General features: G+C 40.0%; 1 protein-coding gene across 6 annotated transcripts in view; it reads left to right on the forward strand.

Annotated features, from left to right (window-relative positions):
• sil1 (SIL1 nucleotide exchange factor) overlaps positions 1-14,659 on the forward strand; it is a 32,929-nt gene extending 18,270 nt beyond the window's left edge. For 4 of the 6 annotated variants that reach the window (XM_034306064.1, XM_034306065.1, XM_026940501.3 and 1 more), the window contains 7 exons: positions 1,080-1,179; positions 11,370-11,481; positions 11,550-11,738; positions 11,947-12,068; positions 12,189-12,285; positions 13,646-13,810; positions 14,030-14,659. In XM_034306064.1, the coding sequence (XP_034161955.1) occupies positions 1,080-1,179; positions 11,370-11,481; positions 11,550-11,738; positions 11,947-12,068; positions 12,189-12,285; positions 13,646-13,810; positions 14,030-14,386 (1,142 nt within the window). In that variant the 3' untranslated portion in view covers positions 14,387-14,659. Of the gene's footprint in view, positions 1-1,079; positions 1,180-5,669; positions 7,854-8,002; positions 8,088-11,369; positions 11,482-11,549; positions 11,739-11,946; positions 12,069-12,188; positions 12,286-13,645; positions 13,811-14,029 lie in introns of those variants that run through there. The other 2 variants (XM_053235568.1, XM_053235569.1) reach the window with 2 other exon arrangements.
• Positions 14,660-15,299: the final 640 nt, after the last annotated feature.

Genomic DNA, 15,299 nt, shown 5'->3' on the forward strand with positions numbered 1-15,299 from the left:
GTTTTCTGCAAAGATTATGTTGGGTGTTAAAGGAGCCACTGGAAGGAGCAGTGATAAATGCAGTCAGTCTGCTTAGAGATGTCTAAAACCTTGTTTGCTAAATGAGCTTTTACACACAGTGAATGTTACAATTTGATCATCGTTAGATAGCTATGGCCACAGCAAAAGGGACATAACCCTAATCAATTCAATTCGAACTTGCATTGTCCAAACGATGCCACAGCCATCCATGGATGGGAGTCAAAATTGCCTGTGCTCTTTGGATGGGAGCAGTGATGTTACTCGCTTCGCTATCAATCAGAATGACACTAGATAATTTTGGCCATCTGTGAAAGCTCCTATATGTGGAAGTGTGGCAGCAAAAAAAATGTAGTGGCTGGCTTCATGTATCTCAGAAGAAACCTGGTTGGTAGCTGTCCTGATAAGGGAGGACTATCTGGTGGGAGAAAATGGGATATAAAAAAAAAAAAAAATTTTTAATAGCGTAAATACTCTGTACAGTAGACAAAGTTTTAGAATGCTTACATTACCTAATATAAGTTAAAATTTATACAAAAGAACAAAACTCACTGATTTAATCACTTATTATTTTAGTACTGATTCAAACAGTTTAATGTCTGCAAGTGACTTTTACCTTAGGTGATGAGACTATAGAGACCCAGGGGGATGCTGCATTTCCCATTGTAAAATTACACTTCTTTGGTAACATGTTAATCACATAACATATGTATATGAACATGACTTTGTGTAAAGCGGCTTTATGACAATGTCTATTGTTAAAAGCACTATACAAATAAAATTTAATTGAATTGAACTTTGAAGCATCAGCCATTATCATCACTCTAGGAGAGAGATAACAGTAGACACAGAGGCATATTTCTCAGCAGTAAGATTCTGCCATCCTATCAGAGATTTCCGTAAATAATAGGAGTATCTCAGACCCTGCACAGCTAACCCTTGCATGAATGATACTGTACAGTTGACAGAAAACTGTGGAAACCTGACTTCGTATGCCTAGTGTTCAGTGTTTATATTTGTCACAATAACAAATTATTGTGTATGTATTCACATTGTTGCAGGTCAAGCTGTTCCAGCAGGCTCTCATGTAAGGTTGAATCTTCAGACAGGGCAAAGAGAGGCCAAGCTTGGAGATGAAGAATACCTGCCAGGTAGAAAGAGGTATGGGGGAATAAAATTGCTTTACTAGTGACTAGTGGCTGGATGGCAAGACAACACTCTAACATCACTTTCCTTCCACCAAGCAGTTTTTCCCTCCCTCTGTATTTCTTTCCTCAGATTGTACATCCTTCATTGTCTGAAGGCTGCTGGGCCTATATTTCTTTTCCACTGTAACCTGCTCTCATTATGGTTAGCCATCAAGCCAGCTTGTTTATATTATGTGTCTGTTGCCTTGGCATTGACCAGCTTAGAGAAGCAGTAACTGGTTTGGACATGCCCAGTGCTGATGCTGATTTGGATTTGAATCTGATCTGCCACTACCCTAAGAACTGGCTAATCATAATGCCCCATACCAAGTGAATACAGTTAAGCAGAGAAAGCATTCAAAAAAAATTCTAGGTGAGTAGACGACATGGCCTCGATTCTGGAACTGAAGCTGAGCATAGCATCCTTCTAGAGATCCTCAGTGTAACCAGAACATTCTGCCTCTTATGCTGTTATTCATCTCAAAGTATTTAACGTTCATTTCTCACTGTGCTTCATTGGCTTCTGAAAAAGAAGCTCACACCCATTTACATTTACATTTATAGCTTTTGGCAGATACCTTTATCCAGAGCAACTTACAGAAATGCTTTGAAGTCTCTCTGAAAAAACACATCCTCATGCTAGTTCACTAGGTCAGGGACTAAGGGTACCATCAGTCTAAAAACCCCTGATGAGAGGTTAGTACAATATGAAAAATACAAGACAAGATTTTTTTTTTATTAACAAAGTGCTAATTTATGTACTTGGTGAAGAGGTAGGCTTTTAGTCTTCATTTGAAGATAGCTAGTGACTCTGCCAGGCGAGAGAAGAACATTGATGCATGTCTACCTTGTACCATGAGGGATTGTGGTTTCAGTCAAGCTGTGCTAGATGGTCGTAGGGAGACTGGTACAGAGCAGGGTGTGATAAGTACTTTAAGGTAGGTCTGCACTGGTACATTTTCGGCTTAGTAGACAAGCATCAGTGTTTTAAACTAATGTGGGCAGCTGCAGCAAGCCAGGGAAGGTAACATAGCAATGGGGTGGTGTGGGAGAACTTGGGGAGGTTGAAAACAAGTCATGCATCTGCATTCTGGATTAGCTGTAGCGGACAGATGGCATGCAGGGGCAAACCTGTCAGGCGCGAGTTTTATTAGCCCAGTCTCGAAATGACAAGGGACTGAACAAGCACCTTAATGTTGTAGAGCAGGAACTGGTATGAGCAAATCTGTTTAGTGATGTGCAGCTGATGAGCTGCCATCCATGATGAGATGTCTGCCAGGCATACTGAGATCCATGCAGAAACATGGGTGTTAGAGGGAGGAAAGCAGAGGTTGATTTGAGCGTCATCAGCATAGTAGTATAAAAACCCATGTGGTGATATGACCTCACCAAGAGAGCAGCTATAGAGAGAGCTTTGTTGAACACCAGTGGAAAGTCTGGTGTGGTTGTGTATCCCTTTCATGTTACCTGATAGGAGCATCTTTCCAGGTACAAATCGGACCACTGCCATGTTGTGTCATGAATTCCAAAACTCATAAGGATGGACAGGAGAGTCTTGTGAGTAACATCCACATAGTTAAAACTGTATCTAGTGTCACTAAATAAGGAGCAGGTGCCAAAGCTTGTACAGTATATTTGGCCTTGTATAGGGAAGGATTGTGTAGCCTTAGCCTTTTTTGTTTTCCTTGTGTTTTTTTTTTTAGAATGAGAATGTTTTTGTATTTGTTCTTTGTCTTAGCACCATCTGAGCGCTGTTGGCAAAAAGCATTAGTGAAGCTTGTAACTATTGCAAACATTATACGTAATACATATTTGAGTGGTTTTTGTACACTTCACACCAAAATCACACAATAATTCATGGTGAGTTTAAGTATGTGTGTGTCTTTTGGTTACTGGCTCTATTCTCTTCCGTCCATATTTTACCATATGTTACTGACTCTAGAATTACCCTAGACCTGTCTCAGGGTCATAACAGAGGGTTGAACTGGTCCTTAAAAACCCTTAAAAAGTCACAAGAGTGATTCACGTTAGTGGTTCTGTATGATGCATATTTTGATCTAGCTCTAGAGCACAAAGATGCTTTTTCAAGTATGTCTTCCAGGGACAGACATTCCAATTCAATGTTCTACTTTCTGAACTGTCTAGCTCTGCAAGGGTTAAGAAAGAGGGATCAAAAAAAAAAAAAAAGAGGGATCAAAAAAATTTTGTTTTGTTTTTATTTAGTACTGCCCTGAATAAGCTATTTAACAAAGCAGACGTTAACATATTCCACAAAACACAATAATAACTGGATTTGACACAATAATAACTGAATAATTAATAATAATTAATATTGTGTGTTGTTACGTGGATGATCAACAACTGTTTTTATGCTTTGTAATAGTTGTTCATGAGTCCCTTATTTGTCCTGAGCAGAAAAACTGCCCACTGTTCTTAAGAAAAATCCTATCTTCTGCATTTTTGGCCCCTTTCCAACAGTGGCTATATGATTTAGAGATCATCTTTTCACACTTACGACAACTGAGGGACTCATGCACAACTATTACAAAAGTTACAAACATTCATTGATTCTCAAGAAGGCAACATGATACATTAAGAGCCAGGGGAGTGTAAAATTTTGAACAGGATGTTCAGTGTAAATTCTTTGTTTCCCAGAAGACAAAATAATGTCTTATGTAGCTTCTGAAGGACAGTACTAAATGAAAAAATAAGATTTTTAAACAAAATAATAACGATTTACACCGATCATCAAAAGTTCAAAAGTTTACATCCCCCTTGGCTCTTAATGTAGTGTGTTGCCTTCTTGAGCATCAGTGAATGCTTGCACCTTTTGTAATATTTGTGTACGAGTCCCTCAATTGTCCTCAGTGTCAAAAGATGGATCTCAACATCTTATAGCCACTGTTGGAAAGGGGTCAAATATGCAGAAATGGTGGAAAAGCAAAGAATGTGCAGGGCCTGGAGGATTTTTCTGAAGAACAGTGGGCAGTTTTACTGCTTTGTTTGCAGGACAAACAAGGGACTCATTAACAACTATCACAAAACATAAAAACAGTAATTGATCATCCAGGTAGCAGCAGATATTAAGAAACAAGCATATGTAAACTAGTTCATTTGTATCAATTCGGCTATTATTGTCTTGTGGACTATATATTAACAACTGTATCTGTGGAGAGACCTGAAGATGGCAGTTCATAGGCACTCCCCATCCACTCTGATTGAGCTTTAGAGGATCTGCCAGGAAGAATGGGAGACACTACCCAAATGCAAGTGTTCAAAGCTTGTAGGGACTTGCCCAAGAACACTCAAAGCTGTAATTGATGCTAAAGGTGCATCTACAAAGTACTAAATAAAGGGTCTGAATGCTTATGTAAATGAGATCTTTCAATGTTTTCATTTTTAATAAATTTATAAAAATGTCTAAAAACTTTTTACTTTGTCATTATGGGTGATTGTGTGTCAGCCCTCCTGGCACGTTTGGTCGCATAGTCTCCTGGTGAACTCGGAAAAGAGCTCCTTGCACCAAAACAGACCACACACGTCATCCTCATGAAGCTAGAATATTACAGACTATACTACTTGAGAATACCAGCCACTCTATCAGGCCAACATGTGGCAGTCAAGAATTCTTTCCCTGGTGAAGAAAAAACCCTTCACAACAGTTGGCAAGAACACCCTCCAGGATGCAGGTGTATCTATCTCAAAGTCAGCAATCAAGAGAAGCCACCAGAGTAAATAGAGAGGGTTTACCACAAGATGTAAACCATTGCGGATAAAAATCAGGATGGCAAGATTAGAGTTTGCCAAAACATTTATGTAAAATTCTGGAACAACATCCTATGAACAGATGAGACAAACTTGTACCAGCAAGCTCAACATGCTGACAAAAGCAACAAGATGAATTTTGAAGTGTATTATTACCTGAACAGGTTCAGCCAAATGCTTGAAAACTCATAGGATAGAGATTCACACTGCAGATGTGCAATGACCCGAAACATACTTCGAAAGCAACCCGAGACTTTAAGGCAAAGAATTAGAATGTTCTGGAATGGCCAAGTCAGTCACCTGACCTGAATCCACTTGAGCATGCATTTCACTTGCTGAAGGCATTACAACACACATAAAGTGCTGTAATTCCTATGCTGTTCATCCGTTTTAGATGTACATACCTTCAAATTGTCTGTGGAGATTGCATGGCTACGTGCGAGATTTTACATGTAGCTGAAACACATGGACAATTAGGAGGGGTGTCGACATACTTTTGGAAATTTTATATATATATATGAAGCTATCTATCTATATATATATATATATATATATATATATATATCCTATATATATATATATATATATATATATATATATATATATATATATATATATATATATATATATATATATATATATAGATAGATAGCTTCAGTTATTGTTCACATCAAACATCACAATGAAGAAAAAGTGTGATTGCTGAGACTTTGATCATGGCAGGGATGTTGGTATGGTCTGAGTATATGGGCTGGTCTGAGTATTTCATAAACTGCTGATCTCCTGGGAATTTCACACACAACAGTCTCTAGAGTTCACACAGAATTGTGTGAAAAACAAAAAGCACTGAGTGAGTGACAGTTCTGTGGGTAGAAACACCTTGTTAAGAGAGATCAGAAGAACGATTGGTTCGAACTGCCAGGAAGGGTATAGTAACTCAAATAATAATCTTTACAACTGTGGTGAGTAGAAAAGCATCTCAGCATGCACAAAACATCATACCTTGACATGGATGGGCTACAACAGCAGAAGACCACACTGAGTTCCACTCCTGTCAGTCAAGAACAGGAATCTGAGGCTATCAAGGGCATGGGTTCACAGGGGAAAGAAAGTCATCTGGTCTTTTTCCAGCCTTCTACTGTCCAGTTTTGATGAGTCTGTGTCCATGATAAACTCAAATTCTTGTTCTTGGCTGACAGAAGTGGAACCCAGAACCCAGAAGTGTAGCCCACCGCCTCAAGGTTTGATGTGTTGTGCATTCTGAGATGCCTTTGTGCTCAACACAAATGTACAGAGTGGTTATCCAAGTTACCTTTCTGTCAGCTCAAATGAGTCTGGCCATTCTCCATTGACCTTTCTTGTCAATAAGGCATTTCCATCTGCAGAACTGCCGCTTACTGCCATTTATGTATATATATGTACACATGCCAATCAGCCATAACATTAAAACCACCTGCCTAATATTGTGTGGGTCCCCCTTGTGCCGCCAAAACAGCCCTGAACCATCGAGGCATGGACTCCACAAGACCTCTGGAGGTGTGCTGCGGTATCTGGCACCAAATCATTGGCAGCAGATCCTTTAAATCCTGTAAGTCGCAAGATGAGGCCTCCATGGATCAGACTTGTTTGTCCAGCACATCCCACATGCTCGATTGGATTGAGATCTGGGGAAGTTGGAGGCCAAGTCAACACCTTGAGCTCTTTGTCATGTTCTTCAAACCATTCCTTGTTTATCAAATTTTTATTCAAGACTGCAATCAATAAATTTTTATAAAATAAAGGTGCAACAATCCGAAAAGTCTTACCCTTATTATGTTCTATCCCACCCATGGCGACCATGTAATCTCCCACTTTTTCCATCCCACTCGCCCTATAACACATTAAGATGCAGTTATTAACAATACATACAATAAGATATCACAACCATTCTATAAGGCCAAGTCAACACCTTGAACTCTTTGTCATGTTCCTCAAACCATTCCTGAACAATTTTTGTAGTGTGGCAGGGCGCGTTATCCTGCTGAAAGAGGCCACTGCTATTAGGGAATACCATTGCCATGAAAGGGTGTACTTGGTCTGCAACAATGTTTAGGTAGGTGGTACATGTCAAAGTAACATCCACATGAATGCCAGGACCCATGGTTTCCCAGCAGAACATGGGCTAGAGCATCACACTGCCTCTGCCAGCTTGCCTTCTTCCCATAGTGCATCCTGGTGCCATCTCTTCCCCAGGTAAGCAATGCACATGCACCCAACCATCCACATGATGTAAAAGAAAACTGACTGAACAGACCAGGCCATTTTCTTTCATTGGTCCATGGTGTGGTTCTGATGCTCACATGCCAATTGTAGGCATTTTCGGCAGTGGACAGGGGTCAGCATGGGCACTCTGACAGGTCTGCAGCTATGCAATCCCATACGCAGCAAGCTGCGAAGTACTGTGTGTTCTGACACACTTCTATCATAGCCTTCATTAACTTTTTTGAGCAATTTGTGCTACAATAGCTCTTCTGTGAATCGGACCAGACAGACTAGCTCCCATGCGCATCAGCGAGCCTTGGATGCCCATGACCCTGTCGCTGGTTCACCTTTGATGACTTTTGGTAGGTACTGACCGCTGCATACTGGGAACACCCCACAAGACCTGCCATTTTGGTGATACTCTGATCCAGTTGTCTAGTCATCATAATTTGGCTCTTGACCCTCAAAGTCGCTCAGATCCTTATGCTTGCCCATTTTTCCTGCTTTCAACACAACAACTTCGAGAACTGAATGTTCACTTGCTGCCTGATATATCCCACCTCTTGGCAGATACCACTGTAATGAGATAATGTTATTCACTTCACCTGTCAGTTTAAGGTCATGGCTGATCGGTGTGTGTCTGTGGGTATAACATATATATGTATACATATACACTATATGGTCAAAAGTTTGCAGACACCTGACTATCACATTCATATTTGCTTTTTGAACAACCCATTTCAGATTTAGTCCCCCTTTGCTGTTGTAATAACGTCCACTCTCCTAGGAAGGCTTTCCACAAGATTTTGGAGCATGGCGGTGGGGATTTTCCCATTCAGCCAGAAGAGCATTAGTGAGGTCAGGCACTGACGTCAGGTGAGCAGGCCTGGGGCACAGTCAGCATTCCAACTAATCCCAAAGGTGTTCAGTGGGGTTGAGGTAAGGGCTCTGTGCAGGCCACTCAAGTTCCTCCACACCAACTTTGGCAAACCATGTCTTCATGGAGCTCGATTTGTGCACAGGGGCATTGTCATGCTGGAACATGTTTGGGCCTCTTAGTTTCAGTGAAGGTAAAATTGTAATGCTACAGCATACAGAGACATTCTATGTAATTATGTTCTTCCAACTTTGTGGCAACAGTTTCGAGAAGACCCTGATATGGGAGTGATGATCAGGTGTCCACAAACTTTTGGCCATATATACTATATATATATATACAGTGCCTTGCAAAAGTATTCACCCCCCTTTGCCTTTTCCTATTTTGTTGCATTACAATCTGGAATTTAAATGGATTGATTTACATTTGATTTACACAACATGCTTACAATTTCTGAGATGCAAAATATTTTTTATTGTGAAGCAAACAAAAAATAAGACCAAAAAACAGAAAACTTGGGTGTGCATAACTATTCACCCCCTCAAAGTTAATACTTTGTAGAGCCACCTTTTTCAGCAATTACAGCTGCAAGTCTCTTTGGGTATGTCTGTATAAGCTTAGCACATCTAGCCATTGGGATTTTTGCCCATTCTTCCAGGCAAAACTGCTCCAACTCTTTGAAGTTGGATGGGTTCCACTGGTGTACAGCAGTCTTTAAGTCAGACCACAGATTCTCTGTTGGATTGAGATCTGGGCTTTGACTGGGCCATTCCAACACATTCAAATGTTTCTCCCTAAACCAATTGAGTGTTGCTTTAGCAGTGTGTTTAGGGTCATTGTCCTGCTGGAAGGTGAACATCCTTCCCAGTCTCATCTCTTGGGCAGACTGAAACAGGTTTTCTTCAAGAATTGCCCTGTATTTAGCACCATCCATCACTCCTTCCATTCTGACCAGTTTCCCACTACCTGCTGATGAAAAACACCCCCACAGCATGATACTGCCACCACCATGCTTCACTGTGGGGATGGTGTTCTAGGGGTGATGAGAGGTGTTGGGTTTGTGCCAGACATAATGTTTTCTTTTATGGACAAAAAGTTCAATTTTAGTCTCATCTGACCACAGTACCTTCTTCCAGACGTTTGGGGAGTCTCCCACGTGTCTTTTGGCAAACTCAAGACATTCTTCCTTGTTTTTTTTCTTTAAGCAAGGGCTTTCTTTCATGGGCACTCTTCCATAAAGCCCAGCTCTGTGGAGTGTACGGCTAATAGTGGTTCCTATGGACAGACACTCCAGTCTTTGCTGTGAAGCTCTCCAGCTCCTTCAGGGTTATTGTTGGTCTTTTGGATGCGTCTCGAATTAATGCCCTCCTTATTCGGTCTGTGAGTTTTGGTGGGCGGCCCTCTCTTGGCAAGTTTACTGTGGTGCCATATTCCTTCCACTTTGCTATGGTGGATTTAATGGTGCTTCGTGCAAAATTTTGGCCCTGACCTGTTTGGAGAGCTCCTTGGTCGTCATCGTGCTGCTTGCTTGATGCTGCCTTTTGCTCAGTGGTGTTGCAGACTCTGGGGCTTTTCAGAGCAGGTATATATGTAAGCTGAGATGATGTGACACTTAGACTGCAGACAGGTGGACTTAATTTAACTAATTATGTGACTTCTTGAGTTAACTGGTAGCACCAGAACTTATTTAGGAGCTTCATAGCAAAAGGGGTGAATACAAATGCACACACCAATTTTCAGTTTTTTATTTAAAAATTTTTTTTGAAATGAGTTTTTTTTTTTTTTTAAATTTCACTTCATCAACTTGGAGTATTTTGCATAGATCCACTACATAAAAGCCAAATGAAAATCCTTTAAATTCCAGGTTGTAATGCAACAAAATAGGAAAAAGACAAATACTTTTGAATACTTTTGCAAGGCACTGTGTGTGTGTATATACATACACACACACACACACACCTGGCCATCACACACACGTGGTTTTTGTACATCCCATTCCAGATTTAGTCCCCGTTTGCTGTTAGGCTGCTGGGTTTGCATGCAAAAAATATAAAGCAAGTGCAATAGTCAAAGTATAGTCCAGAATAACTGGTAGATTCTCCAAGATGCTCAGTAAAACATACCAGCTAATTTCCTTATAAAACTTTACAAATTGTTCCCAAAGACTGCTATTTATTAATATACGAAATTTTCTGTGAAACAAAAAAGTCATTCGTCAGTTGTGTAATCAGATTGCTTCTGAGTAAAACCAGTGGCTATTCGAAATGCTTGATGTAATGGCTCTAGTCAAATGCTTGATGATGTAATAGCTGTAGTCATAAAGTTCTAAAGTTCCAAGAGTGTAGATGAGCTCTTTCTCTTGTTTCCTCACTTCATTGCTCCCATTACAACAACTGTGTCCTGTGAATAGTTTGAAGAACTTTCAACAACAAATCCAGCAAAGAGGTTTGCATAGAGTTGCATAGAGTTTGCATAGAGTTGTTAGCAAAGGCACTAAAAACTCTTACTTGGGAGTAAAACTAGGAATTGAAGCTGAAGCAGACAATTGTTAGCACACGCTCTGATAATCTTATGAGAATTTCAGCGGGTGTGTCCAGTCATGCATCTAGAAAAAATTTTAGGCCTCTCACCCATCCTTATTAGGAATGACTGCATATAGGCTTTTGATGTCCACAGAGTAAGAAAAGGATTGCTTTGCAGGGATTGTTCTTTGAAGCATTCAAGGATTTGTAGGAAATGTGTCTTTCACAAATGTCTTTCACAGATGTTGATAAGGCCTGAACAATGAGCTGGAAAATGTCATCTAAAAACTAGAATACAATTTCTGTGGGATAAGAAGCTGAAACAATGGGATGTCCAGTATTGTTTTCCTTGCATACTTTAGGGAGAAAATAGAAGTGGCTGGGATCCACCATTAGGTTCCAGGCAGAATTAGGAAGATGTCCTGCTGCAACTGCATTAGTGATATTGGAAGATATTGCTCTGCTTCCTTGGAAGAAGATCTCTGCTTCCTTGACGTAAACCTATTTTCTCCAGACAACTGCCTTACCTTTGTCTTCTTTTTGCTGAGATTGAGGCTTTTGGGGTGTGGGGGTGCGTGTGCGCGTGCGCGTGTATGCGTGCGCGTGTGACAAACAATTAATGTCAAATATTTTTAAAGCTGAACCATTTACAGTAATAATGTTTGATTGCTATATAAACAATCCTAAAGAGTCCTAACTTGGACTATAGTGACTTTTAATACAAATTAGTCTCAGCTATGTTTCTTTTTCTCTCTGAAGCACACGAGGAATGCTTAACAAGCATACCCCACTATTCACATCTCAGGAGCTAAAACAGGCTCTGAAGAAGTTTAAAGGAGAGGATGACACTACAAAAAAGGACTCCGAGCAGGTATTCTAATAATAATAATGACTTAATAAATGCTTTGTTGTTAGTTATTTAATGGCATTTGATCATAGGGCAAAGAGTCCTCACAAGCTCTGGTTCGCTCAATGGATGAACTCAAAAGAGACTTGGCCATGTTGGACTTGCTGGTGGAAACAGATGTCCAGATTATGAGTAAACTGTTGTCCAATTTTAGCAGCACTAACACGACCATGGACCAAAGAGTCGCTGCTCTACTTGACTTGGAGTACCTTGTTCATCAGGTGATAATTGTATTGCATTTATTTTCATATGTTCATATGCTGAATGCGAAATTATAAGAGGAGTTTGAAACTAAGGAATAAACCTACTAGTACAGAATTTTATTAACATTTTGGTAATTTATGTCTTTCATTTCTAATCAGTCATAATAGCATTTTTGGTAAAATGATGTACATCACAATTATTATTGTTATTTGTTTTGTATTTTAGGTGGATAATGCACAAAATCTGGTGTTAATGGGTGGACTAGAACTTGTAAATGATGCCTTAAATAATACAGATTTTAGACTTCAGAAAAGCGCTGCATTTGTACTAGGATCAGCTGTTTCTAGGTATGACAGCAAAAATGTTATCAGGCTATAGTACTATTATGAATTATTGTTATATATTTATTTAATGAACAGGATGATGTGTAATTCAGTTATGGTCTGGTGATGGTTTTCTGTTTTCAGTAACCCATCTGTCCAAGTTGTGGCTTTAGAGTGTGGCACCTTACAGAAGCTATTGACTATGCTTGCAACCCCACGACCAATGACGGTTAAGAAAAAGGTAATATTAATTTGTTGATGAGCGTCCACACACAGCAGAATATTTTTTGAGTGCATATTTTGTCCATCCACGTTGAACATTTCTACTGTGTAACGGTATTTTTGAATGCCTGATCATCAAGTTAGTTATGACTCTTCAATAATCTACGACTGATCATGTGCGGCATCATTGCTTGGGTTTTCAACACAATCAGTGGACAAAGGTCATTGACCATTCACTGGCCACGTCATTAGACATTCCTGCCTTGTTGGTCACCCTGTGGGTGTACAGTTCCTCCTCAGCCCTTAATCAGTGGTCACTTTGCCATTGCCATGTCATTGTTGCCGCTGTGCTGAGAATGATCCATCACCCAAAAACTATTTGGTCAGTGGTGGTCTTAAAATGGCCTCTGTCTGCTGGCTGACAAGAGAGAGGGTTGCTGACAAAAAGCATGCAACAGATGGGCTACAGTCAGTAAATATTCACATACAAAGTACAAGATGTTATGTTTTTTCAGTACTACAACAGTTTTATGCTTTCAATGCCATTGGCCAACTTGTGTATTTATTATACATTGTGTATTCTGCCTACAGCCAAATCAAATTGTGCGTCCTGCCAGTCAAATCAGCATATGCAAAGTACCTAGCTCAGGCAGCAAGTGTCACCTTCTCTAAGCATCTGGCAAACAAGCATCAGCAACCAGGAGCTAAAAATATGGCAGATTAACTTCCATAATTAGGAAAACATTGTATTGAGGGGATAATAGCTTTTACTTTGGGATATGCCTAAATGCTTTTCCTGTGTAGTGACTTGTGAAAGCTCTGGCAGTGTAATTGGTTCCTCATAAGTGCCATAGCTAATAGACTACCCATGCAATGCCATTTAAGTCCTATAGGGACAGGAATAGTTTATGTCTCTTCCATGATAAAAATCTTACAGCAGTTACATATGAGGTCAAGGTTTCTGCTGAAATGTTCATTTATGTTTACTATTTAGCTAAGCTAGACTAGTTAAAAAATTGCAGACATACAGTATTTGCTGTTTTAAACTTTTAATGTTAAAACATTGGTTTCTTATAAAACATTTTGTTTTTTATCATAAAACATTTTATTTTTCAGGCAATATATGAATTATATTTATACCTGATTTTTAGGGAACTCCCACTTCATTGTGCCAAGCCTCATGCTGTTGCATTACACACGGTGTGCATTGAATGAAATGATCAATAAAAATTTTTTAAAAATCACATTCCATGGTCTCAAAGATATCAAAATATTGTAGCACTGCATGCAACAGTCTTTACACATGTACAGAGGCATTTCCACTGTAGTAAAGTACATTAACAATTGATCACTTTTTTCTTTGACTTTTTTCTGATTAGGTGTTATATGCATTGGCATGTTTGTTACGTCACTTCCCTACTGCGCAAAGTCAGTTTGTGAAGCTTGGCGGACTGCAGGTGCTAGTTGAGCTATTTCAGGCCCAAGGAGCTGAGTGTCTCCATGTGAGGATTATCACATTGCTCTATGACATGATTACCGAGAAGGTCAGTAAACTTCTCTGAATTGTCTTCATTTGTAATCTGAGCAAACCATTATTATAATACAAACCTAGTATAACCATGTGAAACTGACCAACTTTTTTTTTTTTCCAAACTAGTTATACTTAAACATACAAGCATAACAAATTTTGAGATATATTTTGAGACAAAAACAAGTCAGCAACAGAACCTCAAACGTTTTTAAATTTGTATTATGTGTTCTAGGAGATGATCTCTCAAGCTGGTATAGGTCCTCACTCTACTCATCAGGAACATTTGCAGCAATATAGTGACATCTCACTGTTCCCTATGCTTGTGGAGCAGGGCTGGTGCAGCCTGGTGCCAGAAATGCTGGCCTCTCCCGAGCATGATTGGAGGGAGAAGGCTTTGCAGACTCTACTGGCCATGATGCCCCATTGTCAGAAGCTATATCTGCAGAACCCTACTCTGAGCACATCTCTTAGTTTTCTGCAGCAGCAATACCAGGAGCTAGCCCTTAGAGAGAGGAGCCTGGGAGAGGATGATGGTTACTTTGGGGAGATTTTGTTCCTGGTGGACTCTGTAATGGTGAAAATGCACTAACGGGACAGTGAAAAGTTCTATAAAAATGTATGTGTGTGTGTTTGTGTATGTATATATATATAAGCCTGGTCTGATGAATCTTGATTTCTGCTGAGGCACACAGGTGTGGTAGGGTCAGAATTTGGTCCCAACATTGTGAATCTATGGACTCATCCTGCCTTGTGTTAACAGTCCAGGCTGGTGAAGATGGTGTAATGCGGTGGGGAAAGTTTTTTTTGGCACACTTTGGGCTCTTTAATAAATAAAAAAAATAATAAAAAATCATTGCTTGAATGCCACAGCCTATTTGATTATTGTTGTTGACCATGTCCGTCCCTCCAGGGCCACAATTTACCCATCTTCTAATGGCTACTTCCAACATGATAATGCACCAGGTCACAAAGCAAACGTCATCTCAAACTGGTTTCATGAACATGACAATGAGTTCAGTGTTCTTCAGTGGTTTTCTGTCACTGGTTCTGAATCCAATAGAAAACCTTTGGGATGTGGTAGAACTGGAGCTTCACAGCATGAAAGTTCACCTGAAAAATTAACAGGAACTGTGTGAAGCAATCATGTCAACATGGACAAGAATCTCAAAGGAATGTTTCCAATATCTTGTAGTATCCATGCCATGAAGAATATGGAAGCTGTTTTGAGAGCAAAGGGAGGCCCCACCCAGTAGTAGAAGAGTGTTCCTAATAAAGTGCTCTCTCTGTGTGTGTGTGTGTGTGTGTGTGTGTGTGTGTGTGTGTGTGTGTGCGCGTGTGTGTGCACCGATCAGCCACAACATTAGAATCACCTGCCTAATTTTATGTAGGTCCCCCTTGTACCGACAAAACAGCTCTGACCCATCAAGGCATGGACTCCACAAGACCTCTGAAGGTGTGCTGTGGTATCTCGCATCAAGAAGTTAGCAGCAGCTCCTTTAAGC

This window comes from Pangasianodon hypophthalmus, chromosome 7 (genome assembly GCF_027358585.1).
Source record: "Pangasianodon hypophthalmus isolate fPanHyp1 chromosome 7, fPanHyp1.pri, whole genome shotgun sequence".
NCBI classification, from domain to species: domain Eukaryota; kingdom Metazoa; phylum Chordata; class Actinopteri; order Siluriformes; family Pangasiidae; genus Pangasianodon; species Pangasianodon hypophthalmus.